Raw genomic sequence first — 26,501 nt, 5'->3', positions numbered from 1 at the left:
AAGCAGGAGACGTAAAGTTAGTGAACACAGTGATGACAGCTTACCCAAAGTTTCTGAGATTGAGACAAACAAAGTGTAACTTTCAATTTTGTCCTAAATGATTACATTTCATCTTGGTTCACGGCTGCCGGTTACTGCGTCCTCGCTCAATACAGCGACAATTTTAAATAACTTAGACTCCAATGCATGGGAAAATAGGGTACAGGTTGAAAAAAAAAAAAAAAGACCCTTTAATGCCACATAGTATACGCCTCCAATTACATTTATAGAAAGAGAAACCGTACACAAAGAAATGTGGGAAATTGATTGGTTACCAGATCACTACATTGTCAAAATTGATAAATGTTATTCTTTGATTTTACTTAGCGAGTAGAACCCACGTTTTTTGGTGTGTATACTGAGAGTCTCTAGTCCCTGAACCTATCTGAAAGCCCTGAAAAAGCTGTGATCATCTATTAAACAGTTTCCTGGATTAGGTTTGAGACAGCAGAGTTTACTGCATTGGAACGGAGAGAGGAGGTCCAAGCTGCCCGTTAACAGAGGCCAGGTACAGAGAGACCCATGACTCCTATCCAGAACTTTCATGACTCACTACTGAGGAATGACGGCTCCACAGGAGCACTGATGGATAGAGGAATCAAATAAAAGGGAGGAGGAGGAGGAGGAGAAGAGAGTATTCCAGTCCAGAACATCAACACAAGAGAAACAGTTTTTGGCAGGTCTCACCTTTTGGGGAATCGAAAGGGCCTTGGAGGGCTGAAAAACAAAAAGAGGAAGATAAATCAGGCTTACATTTTAAGGTCAAAAGCAACAGACAACAAAAGAAAAAAAAAAAAAAAAAGATTTGCAGAGACTTTTGAGCAAGACCGGACATCTTTTCTTCATAATCCCCTGTCTTGATTTTCTGACTGAACCCAAACCAAATATGAATGGGAGGTCAGACTGAACCGCAACAGAGAACTGCACTACACACAGAACCCTGTTCTATCTAGTCTTATTGATCACAAAAAGACACACATATTAGTGAGATTGTATTTTGTCATGTATTGTATCTAGGGCTAGACATTGGCACCCGCCAACCTGCCAGATGGGGGTAGATTTCGGCAGTAACACTAGCCACTTGGGCGGGTGGCATGCCTTTATACTGTAACGCTGGTGGCTGGAGTAGCCTAGTGTGCCAACGCCCAACACAGGAACACATCTGGGACCCAGTGTGCAGCAGCAGCCCACGGCTGGAGTACGGTGGCTCGCCTGGCAGTTCAGACCAGCAAGCCGCTCCGATTCCTTAAAACATCCTCCGTTGACTGTTTGAGGTTTGTAGAAGAAGTAAAGAGAGCGCGCAGCAGCACAATTCAGCAGGACATTTGGTCTGTGTGCTCAGCTTCTCTTCACAGAGGATGCGTGAGAGCTGCTTAATGACATGCGAGCGCTCTCCAAATGACTTTTAACTCATTTTGTACACCCCTGCCCCACCTGGCCTATGCATAAGAAGCTACTCATTTATGTCTGTGTCTTATTTGGTTGCATGTTTTCATCTCCTTAAACAAATGTTGAGAGCTGAATTCCAGTGCTCATTAACATTTTAAAGGGTTGTAAATCTGGTTCAAGTTAATTGTAGCACACCCTATTGAACTATATTCAAATAAAATAAGTTTCCACAAAATAGCAGGTAAGGAAAATGCTGAGTAGCTAGTAGCTTTGGGAAACCACTAGTCACAGTGGCTGCTGGGCATCAAAATGCATGTCAAGCCCTGATTGTGTCCCTGTAGTGTGGCCTGTTGATACGCACACGCACACGCATATGAAAAAGGGCTGTACAATGTACCTTTTTTTCCTCCTGCTACCAGTCATTCTTTTTTTGTGGTGCCTTTTATATTTAATGTTCCATTTGTTCAATAAAAGAATGTTGGATATAATTTCCTTTCCATTGATTTGAAATCAACAAGCAGCTAGATGCAGTTTAGCATAATACTGAAAGCAGCCGAAATGCAGAACTGTGTACACTTTAATATCGGTTTATTGCAAGTAATATTGTTATTGTCATATTCAACAACATTAACGCAAAGCACATATATTCCTCGTATTCTGCATACAATTTAACTGAATAATACTAGCAGTCCTTTGATGGTCAATATACGAAGGTAAGCTCAATGGCAGAAAGTAGAATTGAGTCTTCACCTCAATTGGATGGCATTAATTAAAACACCCCTCCCTGGATTAGGATTGACACACTTGGCCAGAAAAGACAGTACAGATAAATGGTCTGCTATATTATAATAAAATGAATACAATAGCCATTTAATAGTACATTTCTCAATGCATTACAGATTCACATGCCCTCCGCGGAAAAAGTGACCTTAATTTATCACAGAGAAACAGGAAGTGAGTTCTGAGGTCGGCCTCTGCTGCAGCCAATCAGGTCATTAGCATTTAGGACATTAGTACTAATCTGGCCGGAGGGCCCCGAGAGGTTGCTGTTGTATTTTTTCCCGTAAAATCTGCGGAATGTTATAATTAGTGGTGATGGGAGGCCCAAATGAACTGAAGCTATTTAGAATTTTACACCATGGGGATGGGTTAGGAAAGCTGTAAATCCCTTTAAAATGTTCCCTGGACACATAATTATGACAGCCAGATGTAAAGTGGCAAACAGACACTAACATTGCTGTTTTAGAGATACATATGTGATATGTATGAAAAGGTTAGTTGATAACATTACTGATTAGAATCTGGTTTTGTATTCTATGAGACTTATTCATGTTCCTAAATATTGAATAATTCTTGTTTATAAAAACACGACCGGTCTTGCGTAGGTGACCTTTGACCTGGTTTAAAGCAACAATGCCTGATGAAAACCACATTTCCCTGCCCTTTTTTAAACTAGTAGCCAAGGGAAATCTCTGTATTGCTAATGTAATTCTTTTCTCTGTGCTCTGCCTCTTGGTTTTCCATCTAGGGCCTTCAACTGTAGACCTGGCCCAAATATATGGCCCAAAAATGGAGACGGGTTTACTGGGAAATAGTTGGAATGGATTCACAAAAGCGCTTTCAGGCATTATCAATTTGTCTCCTGAAGGTCTGTTTTGAATTTTGGTCCACAGCGCTCCAATATGAATCCATTTCAGCCAATTGGAAAGTTGCGGCGCAGTATCAAGAATTTTTTACGACAAAGATGAATAGATGAGGAATCCATCATGTCTATAGCAACAACTTATCCCTTTCTCCCTGGTGACTTCTTCGGAGCCGTTGTAGAAGATGAATTCAGATATGGAATTCAACTCCTAAAAGAGACTTATCTTGGGCTCAATGCATTTAGTTCATTAAACAAAGAAAGAAACACAGCATAGAACACCCTCACACCTTGGCAATAAATCCCAAAAATGGTAAATAAAAGCCCAGAGATGGGTGGTGGGCGGTTAGCAATAGGGCTGCAAGATATGAGGAAAATATGCGATAACGTTGAATATTGCAGTCACGATATAACTTATATAACATATTAAAGTGAACTCAGTTTTGCATTTTTGCTGCTTTCAGTATTCTAAATTTCAGATTGTTGAATTTATAACTAAATGACAGGAATTACCAACATTCTTTTGATGAACACACTGAACATTGAATTGAATATAAAAGGCACCACTAATAAAGAATGACAGTTACATTATAAAGTGCAGTTTTCTGCTGATATTTTCTTTCAACTAAACACACGTGTCGCAGCCTTTTTTCGATGTGGTTATTGCGCCAGTTGATGTTGCACAAAGATTTAAAAAATCTAAAACAAAAACATATTGTGTAGCCCTTGTTAGCAACAGAGAGCGGTGGTGTTGACTGCTGATCACAGAGGCTCTACATTCAGCAGGATGACAACCCACTGCGCCAGGTTTCTTCTCCAACTCTCGGATCACTTCTACTCATGACGCGTAAAAAAAAAAAAGATACAGAAAAAAAAGAACGTGAAATACAGACTCTCTTTCGCTCTCTACATCCAACTTTCTCTCTATATCTCTCTCTCTCTCTCTCTCTCTCTCTTTCCCTGGCTTCTATCCCCCATCCTTATTTTCTTTCCCTTTTCCCCCGGCCCTGACTAACCTTTCAGTGTTATTCTATTTTACCAGAGGGAGAGTGTTTCGGGATCACTGGGCTAATTAATAAGGTAAACACAGACCGCCAGCCGCTCACTCAGCACTGTGCTGACAGAGCTGAGAAACAGAGAGGCAGTTGGGGACCGTTGTGGGGAGTGTGTGTGTGTGTGTGTGTGTGTGTGTGTGTGTGTGTGTGTGTGTGTGTGTGTGTCTTCTTACACACTGCAAGTTTAGTTGAAAGTTGATAATCGCGAGAGAAATGAGGTGAAATTTGCGGGGGTCTGAGATTTCACTGTAAGATATTCAGCTATGTAGGATTTAGAGCTTTAAGGCAAGAAATAGTGTGATTGAAAGTGCCTGATACAAAGTGTAAAGGCAGAAGTGTTTATAACATTTCTGAAAGGCTGCAGCCAGGGGTGAAAAGTAGGCTGGCACGGCCCTTTACTCCAATACCACTAAAAGAGTCAGTGGTGGTACACAGCACCGAGAAGAGAGGACAGCAGCTGCCTGCCAAAACCCACATAAAACCACCCGTCAAACAGAGTATGAGGCTGTTAGTATATGTGAGCATATCAGTGAGAAATGTGTGTATGGAGTGAAAGGTGTGTGTGTACTAGGGCTGTCTAATCAGGGTTCCAGACTGTAACCAAATGGCATTTTGCAACTGTTTTTTGAGACAGTGCGATTATTATTGTTTTAATCTTTTTTTCTTTTTCCAAGTCACCGTGCATGTACGACCTGCAAATTTGGTGACACTTTAATTTTTTTTATTTCATGTTCAAAAAGGAGGAGAGAACAAAAGGTGGCCAATGTGTGAGACACACGGAGGATCCGTGAGTAATAAGCCAAACGCTCAACGCTGTGATCTACACTCATGTCTCCCTTCCGTGGCGTCATCGTCCACTCATGCTGTTGCGCAGCGCTGTTGTTACCATGTTTCAGTGAAAATCTTGATTTTGCCCTTTAGTCTGAGCTAACGTATAAGGGGCATTAGGACTTAGCGTAACGTCAGCCTTCCTCTCTTTATCCCACTTCGCTTGCGCGCACTTCCGGTCGGTGGAGCTGTGTTGATAGACATCAGCAGTGTTGTATTCGATCTCGTCACAAAATCGGCCGCATTTTTACTCAGTCTTGTCTCAGATGAAAAGGACGGTAATTTATTTCAATACCAACTGTCACATTTTAAGTTTTGTCTTTGTTGGAAATGTTGTCCTTTTGTATTAAATTCAACAAGCAATTTGTTGTATTAAAGCAGAATACTGAAAGCAGCAGAAACGCACAACTGAGGACGTTTTAATATCTGTTTGTTTATGACAAGTTATTTTGTTATCGCGACATTTAACAACTTTATTGTATATTTTCCTCATATTGTGCAGCCCTAGTAGGTAATATATTGTATTACTTTTTACTATTTTATAGTTTTTTTTGGCCTTTATGGCCCTTATTCAATAGGACAGCTGAAGACAGGAAAGTTGGGACAGAGAGGGGGTTGACAAGCAGCATAGGGCCGTGGGTCGGAATCAAACCCAGGCTACTGCGTCAATGAACGGGCCTCTGCATACAGGGCGCAAGCCCCAACCAGGTGAGCCACCAGGGCGCTCCAAATGTATCATTTGCATGCAGAAAATGCCTCCAGAATTCATTCTCTCTCATTTTTCTTCAAGTTTAAGGTATTTTCAAAAGCTCAAGGTCTTATGGAAATTGTTTGAAGTATTACCCCAAAAAAGAACTTACACCAGAGTAGAGGTGATATTGTGAATCTTTCTTTCAAAATTAATAAAAACCAGGGAACATAAAATGTTGACTAAATTTGACGAATTTCTTCTTTGACTAAATGTGACCATACTAACCAACGAATGTGCAAAAGTCTGTATGTGTGTGTTTTACCGGAGTGTGTATGTGTGCCGGCAGGGTTCAAGGTGAGGGTTCAAAGCAGCGGCGGGGGGAGAGGGCTAACTGTCAAGAGACGGGCGGGTAAATACTTCATGAACTAGGCCTTCAAGTCGGAGCACGAGCAATTACTGTCAACCTCCAGGGTGCTGGGCCCGCCTCGGCCTGATTAGTGCCTCGCTGGAACGCTGCACACAATTAGAGAGTTGACCAAGCCGTGAAATAGCTCCAGACTACCAGCGCTGGAAGGGCAGAAAGATACTGCACTGTGCCTGATAAGTCGGTTTGTGTGTGTACATTTATACAAAGGCTCTTTTATCCAAAAAGAGCCTAAGTGTATGGTAGGATGACATTAATATAACAGTAAATAATAAAAATAAACGCAAAAGGGGGTAGGGGATAAAACTAAATCAGTGTTAACAGCTTGGGAAGTTGAGACCGTTCAATAAACACTTATAATGCTTGAATGTGGACTCTTAAAGTTTGTCTATATTCATGTGCAGACAATAAAAGTCTAAATAGGGCCTTTTAAGTAGCATGTGACATTTGGGTTGTCTAACAAAAAGGCCTGAAAATGAATGAGGATCAAATTAGAGGAGCGGCGGTTTCCGTAAACAAGCACTAAAATCCACCAGTGTAAACTCTTGTAAACCTATAACTCAATACAAAGGGACGCATTCAACAGTGGACCGTACTAGCCTCAAAAAATGTGACAGAAAAGAATAAAGAAATCTTAAAGTAGAATTTCTCAGAGGAAACTAAATCTGAAGGCCAACGCTGCATTAGGACGCAGATATAGAAGTGTGGAAAGATAGATGTTCGGAGGTGCATTAACTGCAGCAGTTAACACAGTGTGATTCACAGGGCATCACGTTTCTAATGGGCCTCCAATAAACACTGGAACAGGCCTGGGCTGTTCAAACAACGTTTAAATGGAGGTCGGCCAGGGACACGCTCCTCTCATTATCAGCAGAGAGACAGAGACATTGGACATTTCATGGCAACACAAGTGTAGTAACTACCCTCTAGAGTTCACTAATGCATTTCTTTACATCTCAGCGTACCTACAGTAAGCATAAGGAATCCCGTATATGATCAGCCATGTCTGGATGTTACATGTTAGTATGAAGAATAACCATAAGCTTCTACTTATTGTTTTCACATTAACATGCATGGTGGAGTGAACAAACCCACCATTGACATCTAGGGCTGCGTACCGAATGAGAGATGAGTTTTGTTTTTGAAACAAACATTTTGTAAAAAATAAATAGATTTCTCAGAATTAAAAAGATCACCCATCACCACCGACCAAATGGCTTCCACAGCATTGAGTATCGGAAAATGAGGCTTGCAGAAAAAACTACATTAAGCACAGAGACAGGGCTCACATGTATGTATGTGTGTGTGCGTGTTGCGTGTGTATTCAACAAAATAAAACATTTGTAATGTATTGTTATATCCTTTAGGTTAAAATATATTTTTTGTTGTTGAAATGATACCCAGCACCATCGTAGGGCACATTTGAGGGCATTTTGTTTGGCTGGCAATCTTTCTAAAAATGGTTAATTTTGATGAAGCCAAAAGCCTTCTGTCAATTCCCTCTTCATGTAATTGACTCATTGTTTCAGCCATCTATATTCTGGTGCCACTGGCCATTTTTTTCCAAAAGAAACTTAAAATTGGTGTATGCGCATATCCACGCAAAGATCGGCATTCATCAATATGGACGTGAGCGGAGGCTACGATCAAGGTATGCACTCTTATGCTCTGATTGGTGTGGTATGAATGTTTCATGAATCCCACGTCTAGCCTGTCGTAAGATGATGTCTGCGTTCATGTCTGCGCTGGTTTCTACGTTAGTTTGATAAATCAGGGCCTGTGTGTTTTCACGTCTACATGAAAGTGTGTCCACTGGTGAGCGTGGCCTTTTTTAGGCCGCCTCCGCCATTCCACTGAATTCTTGGAAGTGAAATACGGGCACACACAAATTCCATACATACATACAGGATTTCAGCACTGTAGCCAATAGTTACAAGCTGTCAGTCAGTGTGACATGTTTATTATGGCTTCTCCTCGCCTCGTCTTTATGACTTTAAGCTCACAAACCCGAAGCAGAACACATGCAAGGATGTGCAGCAGCTGGGTTAAGGTTAGAAAGATCTTCACGTGACAAGATTGTGTTTTTTGTGTGTTTAAGGGCGAGAATTTGGGATCACTGCTATAACTGTTACCATTATTGGGATGAGTACAACTTAGGGCTGGGACAATATGCTTATGTGCCAATCCAATTCTTTCACGATACATGGGTGCCGATTCCATTTGTAACGCGATTTTCATTTATTGCAATTCTAGAAGGTATGAGTATTGTGATTGTCATTTCCTTCTTTAAGAAAAGCAAAAGTTGAATAGAAACACTATATAATGAGACTTTTCTAAAAACTAAAGAATGCATATCACATATAAGTCAGTCAGTTTGACATTTATTTCATATTTAAAGAAGCACATAACAAGGATCTTCTGCTTTCGGTCTGTTTTGCTGGAAACAGATACGATGTAGTCACCATCAGCGGAACCGGATTGCCCGAAACTATGTAGGTGTATCACGTGTAATAAATAACATAGATTTATTTTTTAAATCTTCGCAAACACACACACACACACACACACACACACACACACACACACACACACACACACACACACACACACACACACACACACACACACACACACACACACACACACACACACACACACAGTACAAATACTCTACTCCAAGTCAAATTCTAGTCTTGACAGGTGGGGAGTGCAAGCAGGAGTCTCCGTTCCAGATGAAGGATTGTGCCTGGCCAGAACAACCAAATCCAGAAATCCTTCTAAAACCTGCAACCTTACACTGCATGGTTGAGGGCAACAGTAAGCAAGCCAAGATTAGGCGGGTATGTGTGGCCAGTGAGAACAGCGGGGTTACTTAGAAGACCTCCAGAGGTGGAACCAATGGGTCCCAGCTGCTGCTGCACCAAAGATCCATTGGCTTCCTCCCACAGGCATCTGTTAATACTGCCGGCTAAAAAAAGAAGTCCGACGGACACAAAGACAACGACCATGGAGCAGGGAACACGAGCAACCGCGATCACTGACACTTTGAAGTTTCTCCTCCACATTGAGTTCCCCAAAGCTAAGGCACCTCATTCAAATAAGATGAGTCACTTAGCTAACATTTCACAAATAGCTCTGAGTAAGCTGAGTGTGGGGGGGCAGGGGGGCGGTGCACGATCATGGAAGGCTTGTATCATGTGGACATGGCAACAATTGTGTTGCCATTACTTAGAATTCCTCATGGAGGCGGCCAAAACCATGCACTTAAGCTTTAAAGTGTTCATATTATGTTTTGTGTCTTTTCCCCTTCCCTTTGTTGTGTTATATATCTTTTTTGTGCATGTTATAGGTTTAAAAAGTGAAAAAGCCCCCAGAGCCCCCATCAGAAAACACTTTTGTTTGCACTCATACTCTGCTTCTGACTGGCTAGTAGTCCTTACCTAGGTACTGTCAGGGCCCTCATACTCTGCTCCTGACTGGCTAGTAGTCCTTACCTAGGTACTGTCAGGGCCCTCATACTCTGCTTCTGACTGGCTAGTAGTCCTTACCTAGGTACTGTCAGGGCCCTCATACTCTGCTTCTGAATGGCTAGTAGTCCTTACCTAGGTACTGTCAGGGCCCTCATACTCTGCTCCTGAATGGCTAGTAGTCCTTACCTAGGTACTGTCAGGGCCCTCATACTCTGCTTCTGAATGCCTAGTAGTCCTTACCTAGGTAGTGCACATTTGCAACTCCCAACAAAGAGTGAGATGTCTCACTCTGTGGCTAAAAAAGAGAGCTCAACAAACAAAGTGAAAAGATGAGCTGCAGCAATGTGCAGTTCAACAAAAATGTGTGTTTTTTTTTTTTTATTAAACCATGTAAACTTTTTCAGGTAGAACCTCTGAATACAATTATGGACCTAAAATGAGTAAACATGAGCACTTTAACAGTTTTTTAAAGGCATTGTTATTTAATCCTAGAAACATTTCTTTATGTTCTTTTCCAGTTATGACTGACGGTCAAAACTATGTGTCTTTCTTCCAAAACAAGACATTGCAGGACGTCATGTAGGGCTTTGGGAAATTGTTCTGACATTATATAGACCAAACATCTAATCTACTAATTGAGAAAATAATTGCGTGATTAAACTGACAATCAAAATAATTAATAAGTAATTAATAAGTTAGTTGCAGCCCTATTGTGGTGTACAATCAGATCCTATAGTCGTAAAAGTAATCTTTAAAAACAACTGAAATTCCCATTTTTCCCCATGCAGTTTCTTTATTTCAGAAACATTCTAGAACTATGAAAAAAGATTACATTAATCTACATAGGTTCAGACCATTAGGAAACCAGTCACTTTGCCCCCGACCCAAAGGCCTCGCCAACAGTTGCTGTTCTTTATAATGTGCAAAGCCTTGTCAGGCTGACACCCTGAAACACAGATCACTTTCAGACAAACGCCTGCTGGTTGAGGCTTGCAGCTGTCTGACAGAGAGCGAAGGTTAGAGGGAGACAAAAGAAAGGAGGTCAAATTAGAAGACTTAAATTTAAAAAAGAAAAGAAAAAAATCTTGAATTAGATATTCTGGCAAACACAGCAAAAAAAATAACAACAGAGGCCAACTGCACCACTCAGACAGGTCAACACTGTGCAGACATATATGGTCCTGCAAAAAGGTTGGCGCCCATCCACGGGATAAAAAGTTGCTCAATTACACATGATGATCCGCTCCACACTTTGGAGATGTCATGTTTTTATACAGTTCCCCCCCCCCCATGTGTCATAGCAACCAAAACACCCAGCACCTACAAATACTGCAAAATTCTTCCTTGCTTAAGATAATAAAAGCTGACCTTTTTCCTGAGACAGCGTCGGGAGGGAGGGAGACACAGGAATTCTTGCTGTCTGACAAGGCATGAATCTAAACCAAACGTGTGGTTGCCATAAACAACAAGAGCTGTTGGGAGAGGGATCGGTGAAGAGAGCAGAAACATAATGCTCCACAAAAACAGGGGGGAGGGTAAATACTCCACGTTAACCCGGATAGTTGAGTGTCAGTGATCTGAGTGGTGGCTGCTGCAGGGTCAGGGTGCCGGTAGAAGCAGGTTAGGTGAACCTCTGGAGCCCTGACGCTACATATGGAGTGTGTTGGGCGAGTCTCGCATTGATTCTGGCTCAACCACACAGCATTCCGGGATGGGAGCAAAATGAGCTGTGGTTTATTGGTATTTCTTAAAACCAATCACAATCGTCTTGGGTGGGGCTAAGGCCAGGGACGGCGCCATAGAGCCTCTGCAAAATAGCCTCGAGAAGGGACTTGTTTTGGTAGAACATGCGTATGTCTAAAGGTTGTTTTAGTCGGCAACAGAAAACTCAGATTGGACAGATAGTCTAGCTAGCTGTCTGGATTTACCCTGCAGGGATCTGAGGACCAGGTAACCATAGTCCTCAGATTGGACAGATAGTCTAGCTAGCTGTCTGGATTTACCCTGCAGAGATCTGAGGACCAGGTAACCATAGTTCTCAAAATCCATTCGAGTTTAAAATTCCAACACAAAGAAAGCGGAAGGTAAGGGACATCTTGCCGATTTGAGGGACATCTGGCGGAACCTTCTCTGCGTTTAAACTAACACGCCCAAACCACATATCTCATAAACATTCTCGTATACTAGGCTTCCGCATGCCGGGGTAAACAGGAGGCCGCATGTGTACTCCACTGGCGTCAGTGTTGGTGTTGCCAAAGGCCTCTCTTTGCGGCCGACGGCAACCCAACCACGGAGATTCCAAACCAAAACAGGGTCCAAAGTGTTTTCAAATGTCTCCGCTTTAAGGGCTTTGAAACGCCATGGCAGTGTGAATGTTAGGTGTAATGGTAGCAAAAGAAAAGCAATTTTTAAACCAAAACATAGCAATGTAAGTGTAGCCCTCAGGGAATACTGGCGGAAGCTCCGGCGGCACCGCAACAACAGCGTAAAGGAATGCCTGATATAGACTAGTGTTCCTTTTTCTCTCCTGAGACAGTTCTCATCCTGGGCTGCATCTAGCAGAGGTTTGCATTTGATACAGATTGAAAGATAACATTGCCTTCATTTGTGGACACAAAACTTTGTACATTTAATTTAGCAACCACTCTGCCTTTAACTCACTCAAGTGTAAAACAGAAAGACATAGTCAAATCTGACACAGCCACTGGTACAACTTCTCAAAGAACTAGCCACAGCACCAGGGAAATGGGATCCAGCCATTTCCCCCAAAGGACTTTGGCTTAAAAGCTTTCACCTGAAGCCTTTAAACTTGCTGGCACACACTGAGCTGACTCAAGCCAAACAGCTGACATCCCAAGGACACACTGTTTCCGTCCGATCTTAAATAATACACATAAAATGGCTCCAAGAGATAATCTTAAAGCGGAGACACAGACATGGTCTTAATACTTTTAACAGACCCAGAGTTGAAAAAAGACAAAGATAAACTGTGGATGGCGGAATCTGTACAGAAACTGCTGAGCAGTGCCTCGCTTTGTCCAAAACATTTGGTTTATTTCATAAAGGGGTAAGAACCAAAAGGCTTTTGATCGGTCTTAAAATAGAAACATTAGTACGGGCTTATCTTGGTGAATGGATTCATGTTTTGTGAAGCCGAGAAAAAGAGGCATTCAAATCCCCTGTTGTGAAACGCACATAAAAAGGGTCTCCCCAAAAAGAGCTCAAGTTACAATTTAGCAGTGTGTGTGAGTGTGAGATGTAAGTGTGATGTGATCACAGATGTAATCCCTCGGCTAATCTGGCAGATCACAGCCCCAAAGCTGATCAAACCGATATCTGACACCATCTTGTCTGACTCCACACACTTAAATTATGGAGGGTATTAGGAATGTGGTATCTTGGTTTTGGTCTGTGTGTGTGTGTGTGTGTGTGTGTGTGTGTGTGTGTGTGTGTGTGTGTGTGTGTGTGTGTGTGTGTGTGTGTGTGTGTGTGTGTGCGTGTGCGTGCGTGTGCGTGTGCATGTGCGTGGAAGTCATTGAACTTCAGCAGCCCACAGTGCAGGACTGGGGAAAAAGGATACAAAGTCTGAAGGTTTTTGTTAACGTCTGGAATCATGGAAAAAACTACACAACTTAAACAGGTATATGGTTTCCTGGGTTTAATCTCACCATCTGACGCACGCACACGCACACACACACACACACACACACAACTGTACAGGAAGAGGGGGGGACTTGGGGATGCAGTGTAGGAGCAAACCCCGGCCCTGTAATTCAAACCTGTCATAGCTGAACAAGAGGGACCTGTTTGGTAAATAAGAGAGTGGTTCAACATTAGAGACGCAAACGTCCCACGCCACATCTGCTCAACATTCTGATGTGCAACAGGAGACGGAGAAGGGAGGGACAGAGAAAGAGAGAGAGAGATGAAAAAATAAAGTGATAATAGAGTGAGAGGAAAAACTGAAAGAAATAACATAATGAAAGTGACCAGGAGCAGGGAGAAGAAATACCCACAGATGCGGGTGAATGAATCTACAGGCCTGCAACACGACCCTGTTTTGCCTCTTTCTGCCCACCCAGGGTTTCATTTGTGAGCACGACCAGGTTTGGTGTACAGTACGTTCCCACTGTGGCTGCACAAACCCCGGCTTTCAGCGCCACCCACAGCGTCCCTCGCTCTACTGAAAGTTATGAGCGGAGATCGGGCTTAATTTCAGCGAGGAAAATTCCACGGTGAGAAGTGAGAAGAAATAGAGTCTCATACAAATCAGATTCCCCCACAACGGGCTGCTAGCATAACAAGGAGCAACACAGAAGTAAATAGTTACTTCTGCCCCCTGCCTATATACCCTTCTCCGTAGAGATGGTAAATATAGGATTATGCAAATGATTATGCAAGGCATTAAATGGTTCCAGTTTCAAATGTGGTGGGAGGCCTGTGGCTTTGGTGTGAAAGGAAAAGAACCAACTCACTATATGTGGATCACTCGAACATCAACAAATGACTTCCATGCTGACATTCTGCTTTGCCTGGAGAAAGCATGGTCGCCATGAGTGTGCTTGCATGCAGGTTTCCTTTAATAAAAAAAGATTTCTCTCTGTGGTGGCTGTACACAGCTGTTTGTATCACAGCCAGGGGGGGTCAAAACACAAACAATATAAAACTTTTAAAAATAAATAAAGAAATAAAACACTACAGAGAGCAGAACAAAAATAAGCCCCAATTTCATCAACCATAGGTCTAAAGTTGAGCTTCTTTATGTAACAGATGTACTTATGATCTCCACATAAAGGAGCTTCGCCTGTTTTCAGAAGCTTATGCTTCACTCTAATTGCAGTTTGACAAACAGAACAACTCTAGACACACACACACCAAACATGCTACGGTGCAGTGGTGGAATGTCACTAAGTACATTTACTCAAGTACTGTACTTAAGTACCAATTCCATAATCTGGAAATCCAGACCAAAATCCAAAAGGATTAAGTGTCTGGCATCGAGTAATGAAAGCCGCCCATCTCGAGGGGCGGGACCCAGCATAAATTTGAACATCTCACTGCATGCTATTGAATACACTACGACCAATCAGAACAACACACAGGGTGACGTATCCATAGCCCCATACGCCTAGCTACCAGTGGAGCTAACTGGTAGATTAAACTGTCGTCATCTGTTCAGCTCTCCTCTGGCCCCGCCTACGTCAGATACACCGATGTGATTGGTTCAGCTCACCACTGGTCCGCCTATATTAGATACACTAATGTGATGGGTGCAGCTCGGCTACAAGAGTATAGTTAACGAGCAGCATTACTCGATGCCAGAGTAACTCGCTGAGAAAATTCAAATTGTGTTCTCACGAGAACTTCCGGGGTACCAATTTGAGGTACTTGTGGAAGAGTAGTAGAAAGTGGCATAAAAAGAATCAAGAGGGAAATATTGTACTTTTTACTCCACTACATAGTTACTAGTTACTTACTAGATTTTTTGCACACAAAACACGTGTAGTTTATGAAACACAAGGTGTTATTATAAATCAAACAATACATAGTACAAGTCTAGCTGAAAGTGTTAGGCCTTTAAGGATTTTTCTGCATGGAGTACTTTTAACACTGTAAGTGAAATGTTCAATGCAGGGTTTGTAAGACTATTTTACAGTGTGGTATTGGTACTTTAACTTAAGTAAGGGATCTGAAACTTCTCCCTCCGTTGCTATAGTCTTAGAAGGACTACTCCGGCCTGGCATAGAATGCTTGAAGCGCACTTTCCAACTGTTACAAGGAACGCTCCTGTCATTTTTTTAGTGTGTCAATAAAACCAAAGTTTGTAGAATTAAAGTCAATTTGAACAAGGCTTGGTGTCACCTGAAATGTCTACAGGTTAGTAAAATCATTGAGGGAAGTTAGTTTTATTTATATAACCCACCTCACAAACCCTCAATGGGCAAAAGGCTCATTATTAAGTTCCTTCAGTCAGTGACTGCGGCAAACCTTCATTTGCTGTCCTTCTTCCAACATGGCGGTGTAACCCATACCATGACAGGCCTCTATTTGGAGAAAGCTGTTGGTAAAATAACCTTCATGCTTTTCTTCAAAATATTGCCCGTATGTATCACGGCCCCTAACAGCCAGAGCATTCCAGGCCTAACGCGATCCCAAAACATGGATGGGACATGTTATTAAGCATGGGGGCAAAGGGAGGGAGTTATGGGGGGCTGAAAGGCAGTGAGAGACCCTCTGTTGCCCAAACTGGGGATATGTTTGTAGTCAGTGAATACATACATACACACACACACACACACACACACACACACACACACACACACACACACACACACACACACACACACACACACACACACACACACACACACACATTTTTCTTTACAAACTCAAACATTTACTGTATGAACTGAATATTTAGTTGCATAACCATTATTTCTGAGAACTGCTTCACGTCTGTGTTGAATGGAGTCATCTGTGAATTATGCACCAGGTATTCCAGCCCAGGAACATTGAACTACATCCCATAATTCCTCTGCATTACTGGGTTTGGACTCAAAAACAGCATTTTTGATTCCCCCCACAAGTGTTCTATGGCCACTCCATAACATCAATCTGGTTCATCTGGAACCAAGACTTTGCTCCTTACTGCTGTGTTTAAAGACCCATTTCAAAGACATTTCCTCTTCAGCATAAGCCAACCTGACCTCTTCAAGTATTTTGATGAATTAAAACTGATCCATGATCACTGGTATACAATAAATAGGCCTAACACCACAGTATGACAAACATCCCATAACCGCCATGCTTTAACATCTTCCTGGGGGGTCGTCGGACAAACTGTCTGCGGCCCCTAGACCCAAAAAGAACAATTTAGCTCTCATCAGTCCCCAGAATGTTGCTCCATTTCTCCTTTGGCCAGTCAATGTGTCCTTTGGCAGATTTCGGCCTATTCGGTACAGGTCTTTTTTCAGCAATGGGACTTTGCGGGGGGGGGGGGGGGGGGGGGGGGGGGGGGGGGGGGCTTCTACCTGATGCTTTGCTTCACAGAGCCTTCTCCTGATCGTAACAGTACTCACAGGTAACTTTAAGTCTTCTTTGATTTTCCTGGAGCTGATCATTGGTTGAGCCTTTGTCATTTTGACCATTCTTCCATCCATTCCAATGGTAGTTGGCCATTTTTCCCCACGTTGTTCAGGTTTTGGATGCCAATTCAAGACATTTGAAATCATTTTTCTTCCGCACTTCTTTATATATATTTTCCCCTCTCCAATCAACTTTTTAATCAATGTCCACTGTTCCTCAGAGCAATGTCTGGATTTTATTGAGTATTTCAGTGTGTAATGTACTATAACCAGCCTGCACAACACACACACACACACACACACACACACACACACACACACACACACACACCTTTCTTTCTTTCTTTCTTTCACTTCCAAAAGGAAGCTGCCTTCATGTACGGTCAGATACGCTCAATAAAAAGATCTGACGGAAAACAGTAATTGTAAAATATAAAGTCTACTCATGCTGAGGGGTTAAAGAACACAACAGGACGTCACGCAAATGGGCCGTTCCAGGGACACTCAACACCGCTGCACTACCCTGCGCAAAACCGCCGGATGCCTTGTTTTGGTCTGAATGCAGACCAAGGCAACAACAAAAAGTCCTAAAGGACACAAAACCCACTTATGAGAGTGTTTGAGAGTATGAGAGAGACTATTTCACAGCTGAGTTAGTTGACCATTTCAGACGCTAAGATAAAGCCCACTATGTTTGGCAAATCAATGCTGAGTAACGCTTGAAAGTAAACTGACAACTAATATATTAGGAAAAGAATATAAACAGAGCCCTCCCCCCGGCCCTTACCTGATTCCCGGTGTCTGGTTCTGGAGGTGCTCCTGCCAGCGCTGCTGATGGTGGTGTTGGAGACAGAGAGGGGAGGACGGGTGAGGAGGGTGGGGCTGAGAGTATCTGCAGGCGGAGAGGCAACACGGGCAGGATGAAGGGGTCCCAGGTTGGGGAATGGAGCCGGGGCACTCCGGCTGACCACAGGGGCAGCACAGGGAGGAATGGAAGTGGCAGTGCTGGCAGCAGAGTGGCGGGGGCTGGAGAGAAGGGGAGGACGAGGACAGAGAGAGGCTGGGAGAAGAGCAGAGGTGGCGTTTGGCCAGCCGCTGGGAGTCTACACTGGCGTGGGGGGATTTGGATGGAGGAAGCTCCCTCAGGGAGCCGTTCTGTTTGACCACGCCGTTTTGGCTCGGCCTGCTTGTTCTCTGGACCACCTGTGATCTCTGCTGATCTTTGGACGGCGCGTCCTTTGATATAACCTCTTCGTGTCCGTCTTCAGTGATGCAGTCACCGCTATAGGCAGTGGTGAAAGGGTCCTGGCCGCCGCAGATGGGCATGCTGGTGTTCGGGGGGGCATTTCCGTTGGCACTGACAGGATGGTGCCCTCCGTTGCTCAGGGCGACAGGGTCGCCACACGCATTGCTCAGGGCCATGGTCCTCTCCCAGCGGCCCTGGCAGGGACACTGTCACTCCTCTGAAGGAGAAGAAGAAAACAAAAGAAAAGGGATGTTAGGCTAAACAAGGTGTATGAGCTGTGAGGCTGTGCAATTAAATGAATTAATCATTTTTATTGTGATTACGATTCTGCCTCCTAACAATCACAAAACAAAAAGAATAATCGAGAAAATGATTATCTTTGCAGATTACGTTTTGCAAGTAAACTCTTATTCTGTCTTTGGTTCTGAATTTTGAACAGGAAAAGTACAGGAGGGAAATTTCACTGTTCACGGTATTTTCACTGTTGATTTGTTTAACTTGTTAACTGTTTTTTTAAGGTCAATAATTGCAACATCTTACCAAAGGTCAATCATGTTCCCCCATCCCAGAATAGACAGTGGGTGTGTATTCAGCCCATACTGCAGCGCTGTGGAGATGGGTCCCGCAACGGGAGACTACACCACTGCACATTTTCAGTTCACAATATTCAGTTAAACACATTGTTGTAAATGTGGTTCTACATGATGCAGCCTATGTTTTCAGCTCTGTATCTGTCAGTTGTCAGGCACACGTGTTGTTCCTCAAAAGAGAAAGCAGGATAGGAGAAAGCTTTGAAAATCAAGCATTGACAGAAAAACCTCACTCAGATACCTCACTGTCCTCCTCTCCCCCTACCAACCTTCACGGGCCCTCAGATCCACCACAGCCGGTCTCCTCTTTGTCCCCAAGTCAAAGCTCCGCAGTTTTGGGGACCGAGCCTTTTCCAGGGCAGCTCCAAGGCTCTGTTCCCACAGAGAGCCCGGTTGGACGGGGCTCTGAGTAAGGAGGACTAGACTACACCCAGGTTAAATGTTGGTATGATGCTGTTACACATGTGCAATCTGTTCATATGATATCTGAGTAAAATAAACAACTGAGAATCAATATACTACAATATGGATCTCTTTAGACTGGACAATTTCATAAAAAAAGCCCCAACAATAAGTTCTCAGAAAGTGAGCCGGAGAGCTGTTTCCATTCCAAAGGAGCGGCGCCGTGTGGGGGGAGAGAAGGACAGAGACTGCAGGGGAAATGAAACGGCTGAAAACTGTGCTCCAGTAGAAGCATACAGCATTTAAAAAAACAAAATGAGGAGGAAACATATTAAATATATTATGAATGGGGAAAAAAAGAAGAAAAAAAAACAATTATACAAAAAGTAGTCAAAGTCAAAGTCAAAGTACTTTTATTGGTCTCCCTAAGGAGAAATTTGCATTGGACACTGACCAACTTAGTCTTCTTAACTTCTCAAAAGTAACATTTTCCACTACACATCTGTCGACCTGTAAATTTCCGTTTAGTATTTGATGGGGCGGTGTTCACTGTGCCACTAAATTGACACACACAAGTAATGAAATGTTCTCAAGAGTCCAAAATATGCACTTTAACAGAGATCCGAGGGACTTTTAGCAGCCGCAAGGTAGAAGGAAAATATGCTTGATGCTTGAAAATTGTCACTAAAAAGACATCAAGAAAAAAAATTAGATTGACACTTGAAAACCTATCATAATGCAAACAAATGTCAAAGTGAAATAATATAGCACTGTGAGATTTTTACTTTTTTATAACGTTTTTCAGTGCCACTATTTGTTGTTTTAATGCCAAATTTTATTTTCAGTACCGCAGGTTAGGTTGTTCTAGCTCCATAGGTAGGGAGCAGTTTCTGACGTCTCACCACTGAAACGTTTCTCAAACTCAACCAATTCACTGACTTCTCACAACAGGCAAATCAAATAGGGGCCGCTTCAGATCAATATGATTTACGGAGCGTGAACATGAGCCGGCATAAATCTTCGGTGTTTTTCTAGATTACAAAGCAAGAGACACTCCCGTTTCATTAAGCAAAAAAATCGAAAATAAAATGGTTCCAACAGAGTGAGAAAAAACAGAAGGTTCACATTATGCTACAGTTTCAGCCCCTATATGTGCGTCGGCTTAAATTACAAAACACTCACTGGAGGCCGAGATGGGAAAGTAGGATGCTGTGCGGGGCTTGTTTAGCGAAGAAGAGCGAGAAGAGAGAGGGAAAAAAAGTGTGCCAATATATGCTTGACAAACATCAAAAGCAGTTGACCTGTGTTTCACAGGTAATGCAGGGTCGAGCTAGGCCGTGTCGTTGGAACAGAGCCCAAACAACAGCCGCAAGGTGGGAAGAAACCTGACATGAGCCAGGAAGAAATAACTGTATGACAAGAGAGAGAGAGAGAGAGAGAGAGAGAGAGAGAGAGAGAGAGAGAGAGAAATACATACACATACACACACACACACACACACACACAATGCTAGAAGAGTGGCGTGTTTCTTCTGTCTGTTCGATTGTTTTCTTGATTTGTTAAAAGGTGCCCTGCCACACGTATTACTTTGCCTACAGGAAGACTCAGCACAATTTGTGCCGGTTCTCAATCATATTCAACAAGCTAAGCTGCTTGACACTGATTGGCTAGAAGCTAGCCAATGAGAGCCTGGCTATCAGCATCCTTTACCCAGCTATTGAATAGTAATGAGGCACATGACGTCAGACTGAGCAGCTGTTGTGATTGGTCAGATTTCTCCTCTTATTCTCCAGTGACTAGAGCTGGCAGAGGAGGTAGCAGTTCATATTCACGTTCACCACATAACACACACACACACACACACACACATTTAAAAAAATGTAAGTTAAAACTGTTTTGTGTGACAGGGCACCTTTAATAGGTAGCACGGTTTCCCCAGTGTCCAACTTTGGTTTCTTCAAGTCCATGGTGATGTCTTTAAATGTCTTGTTTTTTGTCAGTCCAAAACTCAGATATTTATATAACGTAAAAAAGAGCAGGACATCTCCAAATATGTGGCTGAAAATACATTTTTCTGCCATTTGTTAATAAAAAATGCCTAAACGATTAATCGATCGAATCGACTGACTAATCAATCTACTAATGGTGTAAATTTGGTTTTGAATCAGATTGTTTCTAAATTTAACGCAGGCACGTTTTGGTTTCTGTAGTGGCCCTTGTGTAGACATTACATTCCACGTCATTTAGCGGAGGCTTTTATCCAAAGCAACTTACAAGTGCTATATATAAATCAGAGGTTGCATACCTCTGGTTGATCTATCGCAGTGGGAAGTGAACCCAGGTCTCCCACACCAACGACATGTAACACATCCACTGCGCAATCACAACGGAGCAAAGTACGCTGCACTGTGTGATATGGCTTTATTATACGTAAGAACAAGCCCTAAAACTTTAAACCACCATAGTAACTAACTATAATAGTTCTCTTATCTGTGAAATATGTGATGCGCTTCAACTCCACCCCTCAAAGAATTGGAATCAAAAATGGATAGGAAGCGCCATCGAAAGGGAGAATCTGAATTGGAATTGTTAAAATCAAAGGGATGCTCAAACCTACTTAGAACGCTACGTGAAACAGGTGATTTAACGTCACTGCTTATTTTACATACATACCTCCCCGTATAAATACAGTATTACCTGCTGCCGCCTGCTGGTAGGGGCAGTACATTAAAACTTGACCCACGGTCACTAAACTCTGGTGCTGTAAAGTCTAGACTCAGTCAGATCTGCGTGATCTGCGTAACAACAGTACAAAGGAACGTTTGCCTTTAACAAAGCGGCAGTTATGCCCTGCGTAGCTTTTTGAGAGGTTTGGGCTTTTGCCAACCCAACCAAGGGCGTCTGGGTACCTCACCTGGTAGAGCGCACTCATGTTTTTCTCCCTCTCCCCCCCTTTCATGTCATCAGCTGTCTTATAAAAAATAGGCCTAAAATATTATCTTAAAGAAGAAGACTCAACTATTTTGTGCTCTTTGGGTATTGTAATGTTTGGGTATTGAAACAGTGTGAGCTCTTTTCCCTGAAGTGCAGTAATGATTCCAACCCTACTCGGAGGGTAAGGCCACAGAGAGCAGAGCTGCAGAACGTATACACATCAGGGTCAACCCCAATCACACAGAAGCCAACAATAAATACACAGAAGGAACAATAATTACAGCATGTTGTGCAGTGGTGGAAGACCTATTTAGATCCTTTACTTAAGTAAAAGTACTAATACCACACTCTAAACATACAATGTTACAAGTAAAAAGGCCTGCACTGAAAATGTTACTTAAGTAAAAGCATGTAAGTACCATCAGGAAACTTAACTTCAAGTTTCAAAATAAAAGTACTCTATGCAGAAAAATATGTACTAATCAGGTACTTGTACAATTCCATTTTTTTTTCCTCATAAAAAGGTGAAAAAAAAGAATCACATGAACGTTCCCAAACACCAGTTGCATCCTCTCTGACTGCGCTGCTTCCACGGCCGTGGCCTTTCACGCCTTGACCACGGCGGTCTCCTCAGTCGTTGATAGTTTACAACTGATCGTGTGTAGGTGGCTTTTTGATGACTCGTGGTCCTTAATTGCTTCCAATTTTAAGTTTTAGTCTCGATTACAAAAGGATTTGACTGCTTTCTCTGAGCCAAACACACAACCCTTACTGCAGTACTTTTGTTCTGTACTGCTGTAATAACTCAGCCCCTCACCAACCTCGCCAGTTGTAATAACTTCTCTTTGACTCATGCTCAATCTAGCTGGTTGTTTGTTTCAGCTGGCCTCTTTACCCCAGTAATGTGCCGTCACATTTATAGCTATAATCCAACAAAATGGCAGACTTCGTTGAAATGTTGCAAAAAACTAAGAATCACTCAATGTCATTGGCTAGCTGCCAATGCGGCAGGTTGACAGTGTTACCCACCAATTGCTAAATTCCCCCACATTTGGCGGGTGGTTGGGTGTTAATTTCAGGCTCTGGTACTAATACTTACTGCATTTCTATTCCCACTGTGTAGAGCTTTCAAATGTCACATATGTGAGTGTGCGTCAGCACGTATTGGGAAAAACCTCCTTCTTGATGCGTGAAGACTATCTGGGATGCCATCAAGAGATAGTGCCTAAGCCGGAGGCTGATGACGTGGAACACGTTTCAGATGCTGCAGACCTAAACTGATTACTGTAGTGTGCAGTAATGCACCCATATGCCGTGAAGTAGGATATCTTTGGAGTGTGATGCCCACTCACAGCCATTGTCAATGAAGCCACTTCAAAATGACTTCGATGCCACTTCTTTGTAAACTGCTGGAAAATAAAATATTAACTACATTTTTTAAAGAACTTGACTTGTTTCTTATGCAGGGTTTTATAAATCAATCATTTTTTTCATCCGATTCATTGGTTTGAATGCTTTATGAAGAAAAAAAGAAAAAAGTCTCTGATTCCAATTTCTTAGGTGTGAATATTGTCTAGTTTCTTCACTCCTCTGACAGAAAAACGTAAATTGCGGGTTGTGAAAAAAACAAGACATTTGAGGACGTCATCATGGGCTTTAAACAACCAAAAACAAAACACTGACTGACATGTTTCAAAATGTTCTGACATTTTATAGAGCAAACAACTAATCCATTAAAGGAGAAAATATTCGATAATGAAAACAATGTTTAGTTGCAGCCCTAGCTAACACCTTGACATTTATCCTAACCATTTACTTAAAGCAATTGGAATTGCCCCGTTGGGGAAATCTGCAACTAAAGCTACCTTACTTTACGCTTTCAAGACGCCGTAACACACACACACACACACTCATTTCACCCCAAACCTTGACCCCACCAATGTATTTCCCTGCCAACTAGATGTGCTTGCATTTGAGCGGCAAGCAATACATCACACCAGCCTGTTTTTTTTCTATCCGCCACGGAGCGAAAGACACGCTGCGCATGTGACCAATGCGCTCTGTGACACCTCAACACGAGTGAGCGGTGAAACATGAGCATGACGGCCCCATAGGGTCAGGGGTGGCTGGGAGGACGGGGGTTGTAGAAAAAAACTTGAATAACTCCAGAGGGCCGAGGAGCTCAGAATAGCAGAGTACTGAGGGAAACCCAGATGAAGTCATTAGTCTGGCTCCCACAGCTGTCAAGAGCCTGTCATGACTTAAAGAGGCTGGATAGAACACCAAGGCTTAACCGAGATCCAGAATGAAAAACAATGGCAAGTGTATGAAGAATGTAGTTTAGTGCAGGTCTGGACAATATGTCCATGTTATATCCACATCGATATAGGAGGCTGGATATCGTCTTAGGTTTTATATGGATATGGTATTATCATGATATGATGCAAGTTTTGTCTTTTTCCTGGTTTTAACAGCTGCACTAAAGTCAATTGATTTGATTTTATGAACTTTCCAAAACTGTTCTGGCTGTGTATATATGTAAATATTGTGATATATATCGCCCAGCTCTAGTGCAACATTATCTAACGATAAATCAAGAAATGTGTGTGTGTGTGTGTGGTTGTGTGTCCGTTGTCTTTCAAGTATCTCAAGAACCGTTCATCCGATCTCCTTCACACTTGCCATCCAGGTTACCCAAAGATTGTTCATTTATGACCTTTTACTTAAGAATCTCGGACATCGTTGAGGTTTCCCCAACACTAATAAAACACAAAGCATAAAACAAGAAAATGATACTCAAACCCAAAGAACTTTGACGTTTGAAATGTTTAAAGGGTAACAGTCTGGACAGTGTTGGATACTGGATATTATTTAACTAAAGATAGAACTAAATGAGCGCCCAATAAATAGAGAATTTATTTTTCAAAAATGCTGCTATACCGTTGGATTTGATTTTTAAACCCAGCTTAAATTCACTAAGAGCATTTTGCTAAGAGGATACTCACTAAAAAGGGATATTTTTTGCCTTTACATTAGATATCAAACCAGTGCATTGAGGTCCTTATGTAAGTCATTTTGGAGAATAATGGTCGTGGAGAAATATACAAGCAGCAATACCACATTTTGAACAGGCACAAGCCTAGTAGTACATATTTGCAACCGAGTGTGCTTTGTACTGTTTGTGTCTGAAGGAATTTGGCCTTAGTGTGTGCGCATGAGTGTGTGTGTGTGTGTGTGTGTGTGCCGACGCAGAGTGTTGACAGGCAGGTGAGACATCTAGGGCAGACTGTGCGGACACAAGCAGGGTCTTGTGTCTCCCTTGGAAACACAAAATTTGACAGCTGGACCAAAGCTGCAGCACAAAACCACTGGAACTGAGGCTCAACAAATGCTTCTGCCGTGCCATCTATTTCTAAACGAGATTAAGTTGTTGTTCTATATCAGAGACAGCAGAATTACAGCACATTAGCATTGCAGCCTGGAAGTAATGAACTAGAACACAATAGAAGAAGGTAATGCAAGCGACCAAGTAAAAGGATTAGAGAAGCTGCGTATTTGGCGGTGAAATTAGGATTTCCTCCTACTTTCTCATGTCTTTACCTCATCCTCTGAAACCTTTTACATGTATCACACCTGCATTGTTGTCCTTTAATTCAAGGAAATTGACCACCAGAAAAAGACTTTAAGGAAGAGGGGAAGGAAAGCCGAGGATATACTGTATGTCATTAGCGTTTTGAATCCACTATACTACAGCAAGGAGAAAAGATGCCAAACCTCAACCTCACAACATAACGTTTATATAAACTGCCTTTGGTTGACTCAAAGTACAGTGGAGCCACTTTGAACTTTGATCAAAAAGGAAGCATGAAATCAAGTGATCTTGAATCCTCGACGATCACTCCCACTTAATCCAGCGGGTCAAACTCGGTCTACACTTCAAAATGTGATGAAGTAGCATCCCCCCCCCCCCCATTTTCACACTAAAAACCTGCAGCAAGTGCTTTGGGATAACGCCGGTGATGACGAAGAAGCGCTTCTTCTGCCGTCTTTCATGTGAAGTTCATGATTATGGGGTGTGAGAGATGGAGAGATCTTGGGGCGACAGGCAGCGCCGCAGCACAAGGCAAGGCATCGGACATCCCTTTAATTAAAGCTAATGGCAGTAATTATCAGGCAATCAGTCAAGAAAAGGCTTAATAACCACATTACTTCTAATAACGTCAACAATCCAAGGCAGAGTTGTTGCATACCTGCTGGGTACACTCACATGCTAGACATATAGCTAAAGGACACATAGACGTTGACATGTTTCTGGTTGCCACGAGAGATTTGAGACATATTTGACCCCCTCTAGGTGCTTCTTCATCCCCCCACAGCTGGGCTGTTAAACATTCCAGTTTAGACTGTGCCGGCTGGCTCAAGGCTACAGCGGTGGCTCCCATGGTAAATTAGGTGAACACACTGCGAGTCAACCTGTTGTTTTTTGTTAAAGATGACAACTAAATGAGGGAAGTTCGAATTAGGGAAAAAGGAATTTGTCCGATGATGAAATGGCGTGTAAGCATGATATTCTGCAAGTAAACATATCAAAGGGTGTATGATCTGCTTCTAAGACTGGTACTATAACAGTCCATGTAGAAACGCTTCCCAGCACGGATAAAGCAAATACCTTCCTCACCCAATAGTTGAATCAGTGTCATTCATTC

General features: G+C 42.5%; 1 protein-coding gene across 3 annotated transcripts in view; it reads right to left on the bottom strand.

The window, feature by feature from the left end:
• The window catches only part of disp1 (dispatched homolog 1 (Drosophila)), a 96,557-nt gene that overhangs the window by 12,559 nt on the left and 57,497 nt on the right, over positions 1-26,501 (bottom strand). For all 3 annotated transcript variants that reach the window (XR_004660355.1, XM_034899796.1, XM_034899797.1), the window contains 2 exons: positions 17,411-18,086; positions 727-756 (listed from right to left, as the gene is read on the bottom strand). Coding sequence is in view for 2 of the 3 variants with exons in the window: in XM_034899796.1 (XP_034755687.1) it covers positions 727-756; positions 17,411-18,045 (665 nt within the window). In the remaining variant the exon portion in view is untranslated. The remainder of the gene's footprint in view (positions 1-726; positions 757-17,410; positions 18,087-26,501) is intronic.

Source organism: Etheostoma cragini, chromosome 18 (genome assembly GCF_013103735.1).
Source record: "Etheostoma cragini isolate CJK2018 chromosome 18, CSU_Ecrag_1.0, whole genome shotgun sequence".
Lineage (NCBI taxonomy): Eukaryota > Metazoa > Chordata > Actinopteri > Perciformes > Percidae > Etheostoma > Etheostoma cragini.
The sequence above is the reverse complement of the archived record's forward strand: the minus strand, read 5'-3'. Positions and strand labels throughout refer to the sequence as shown.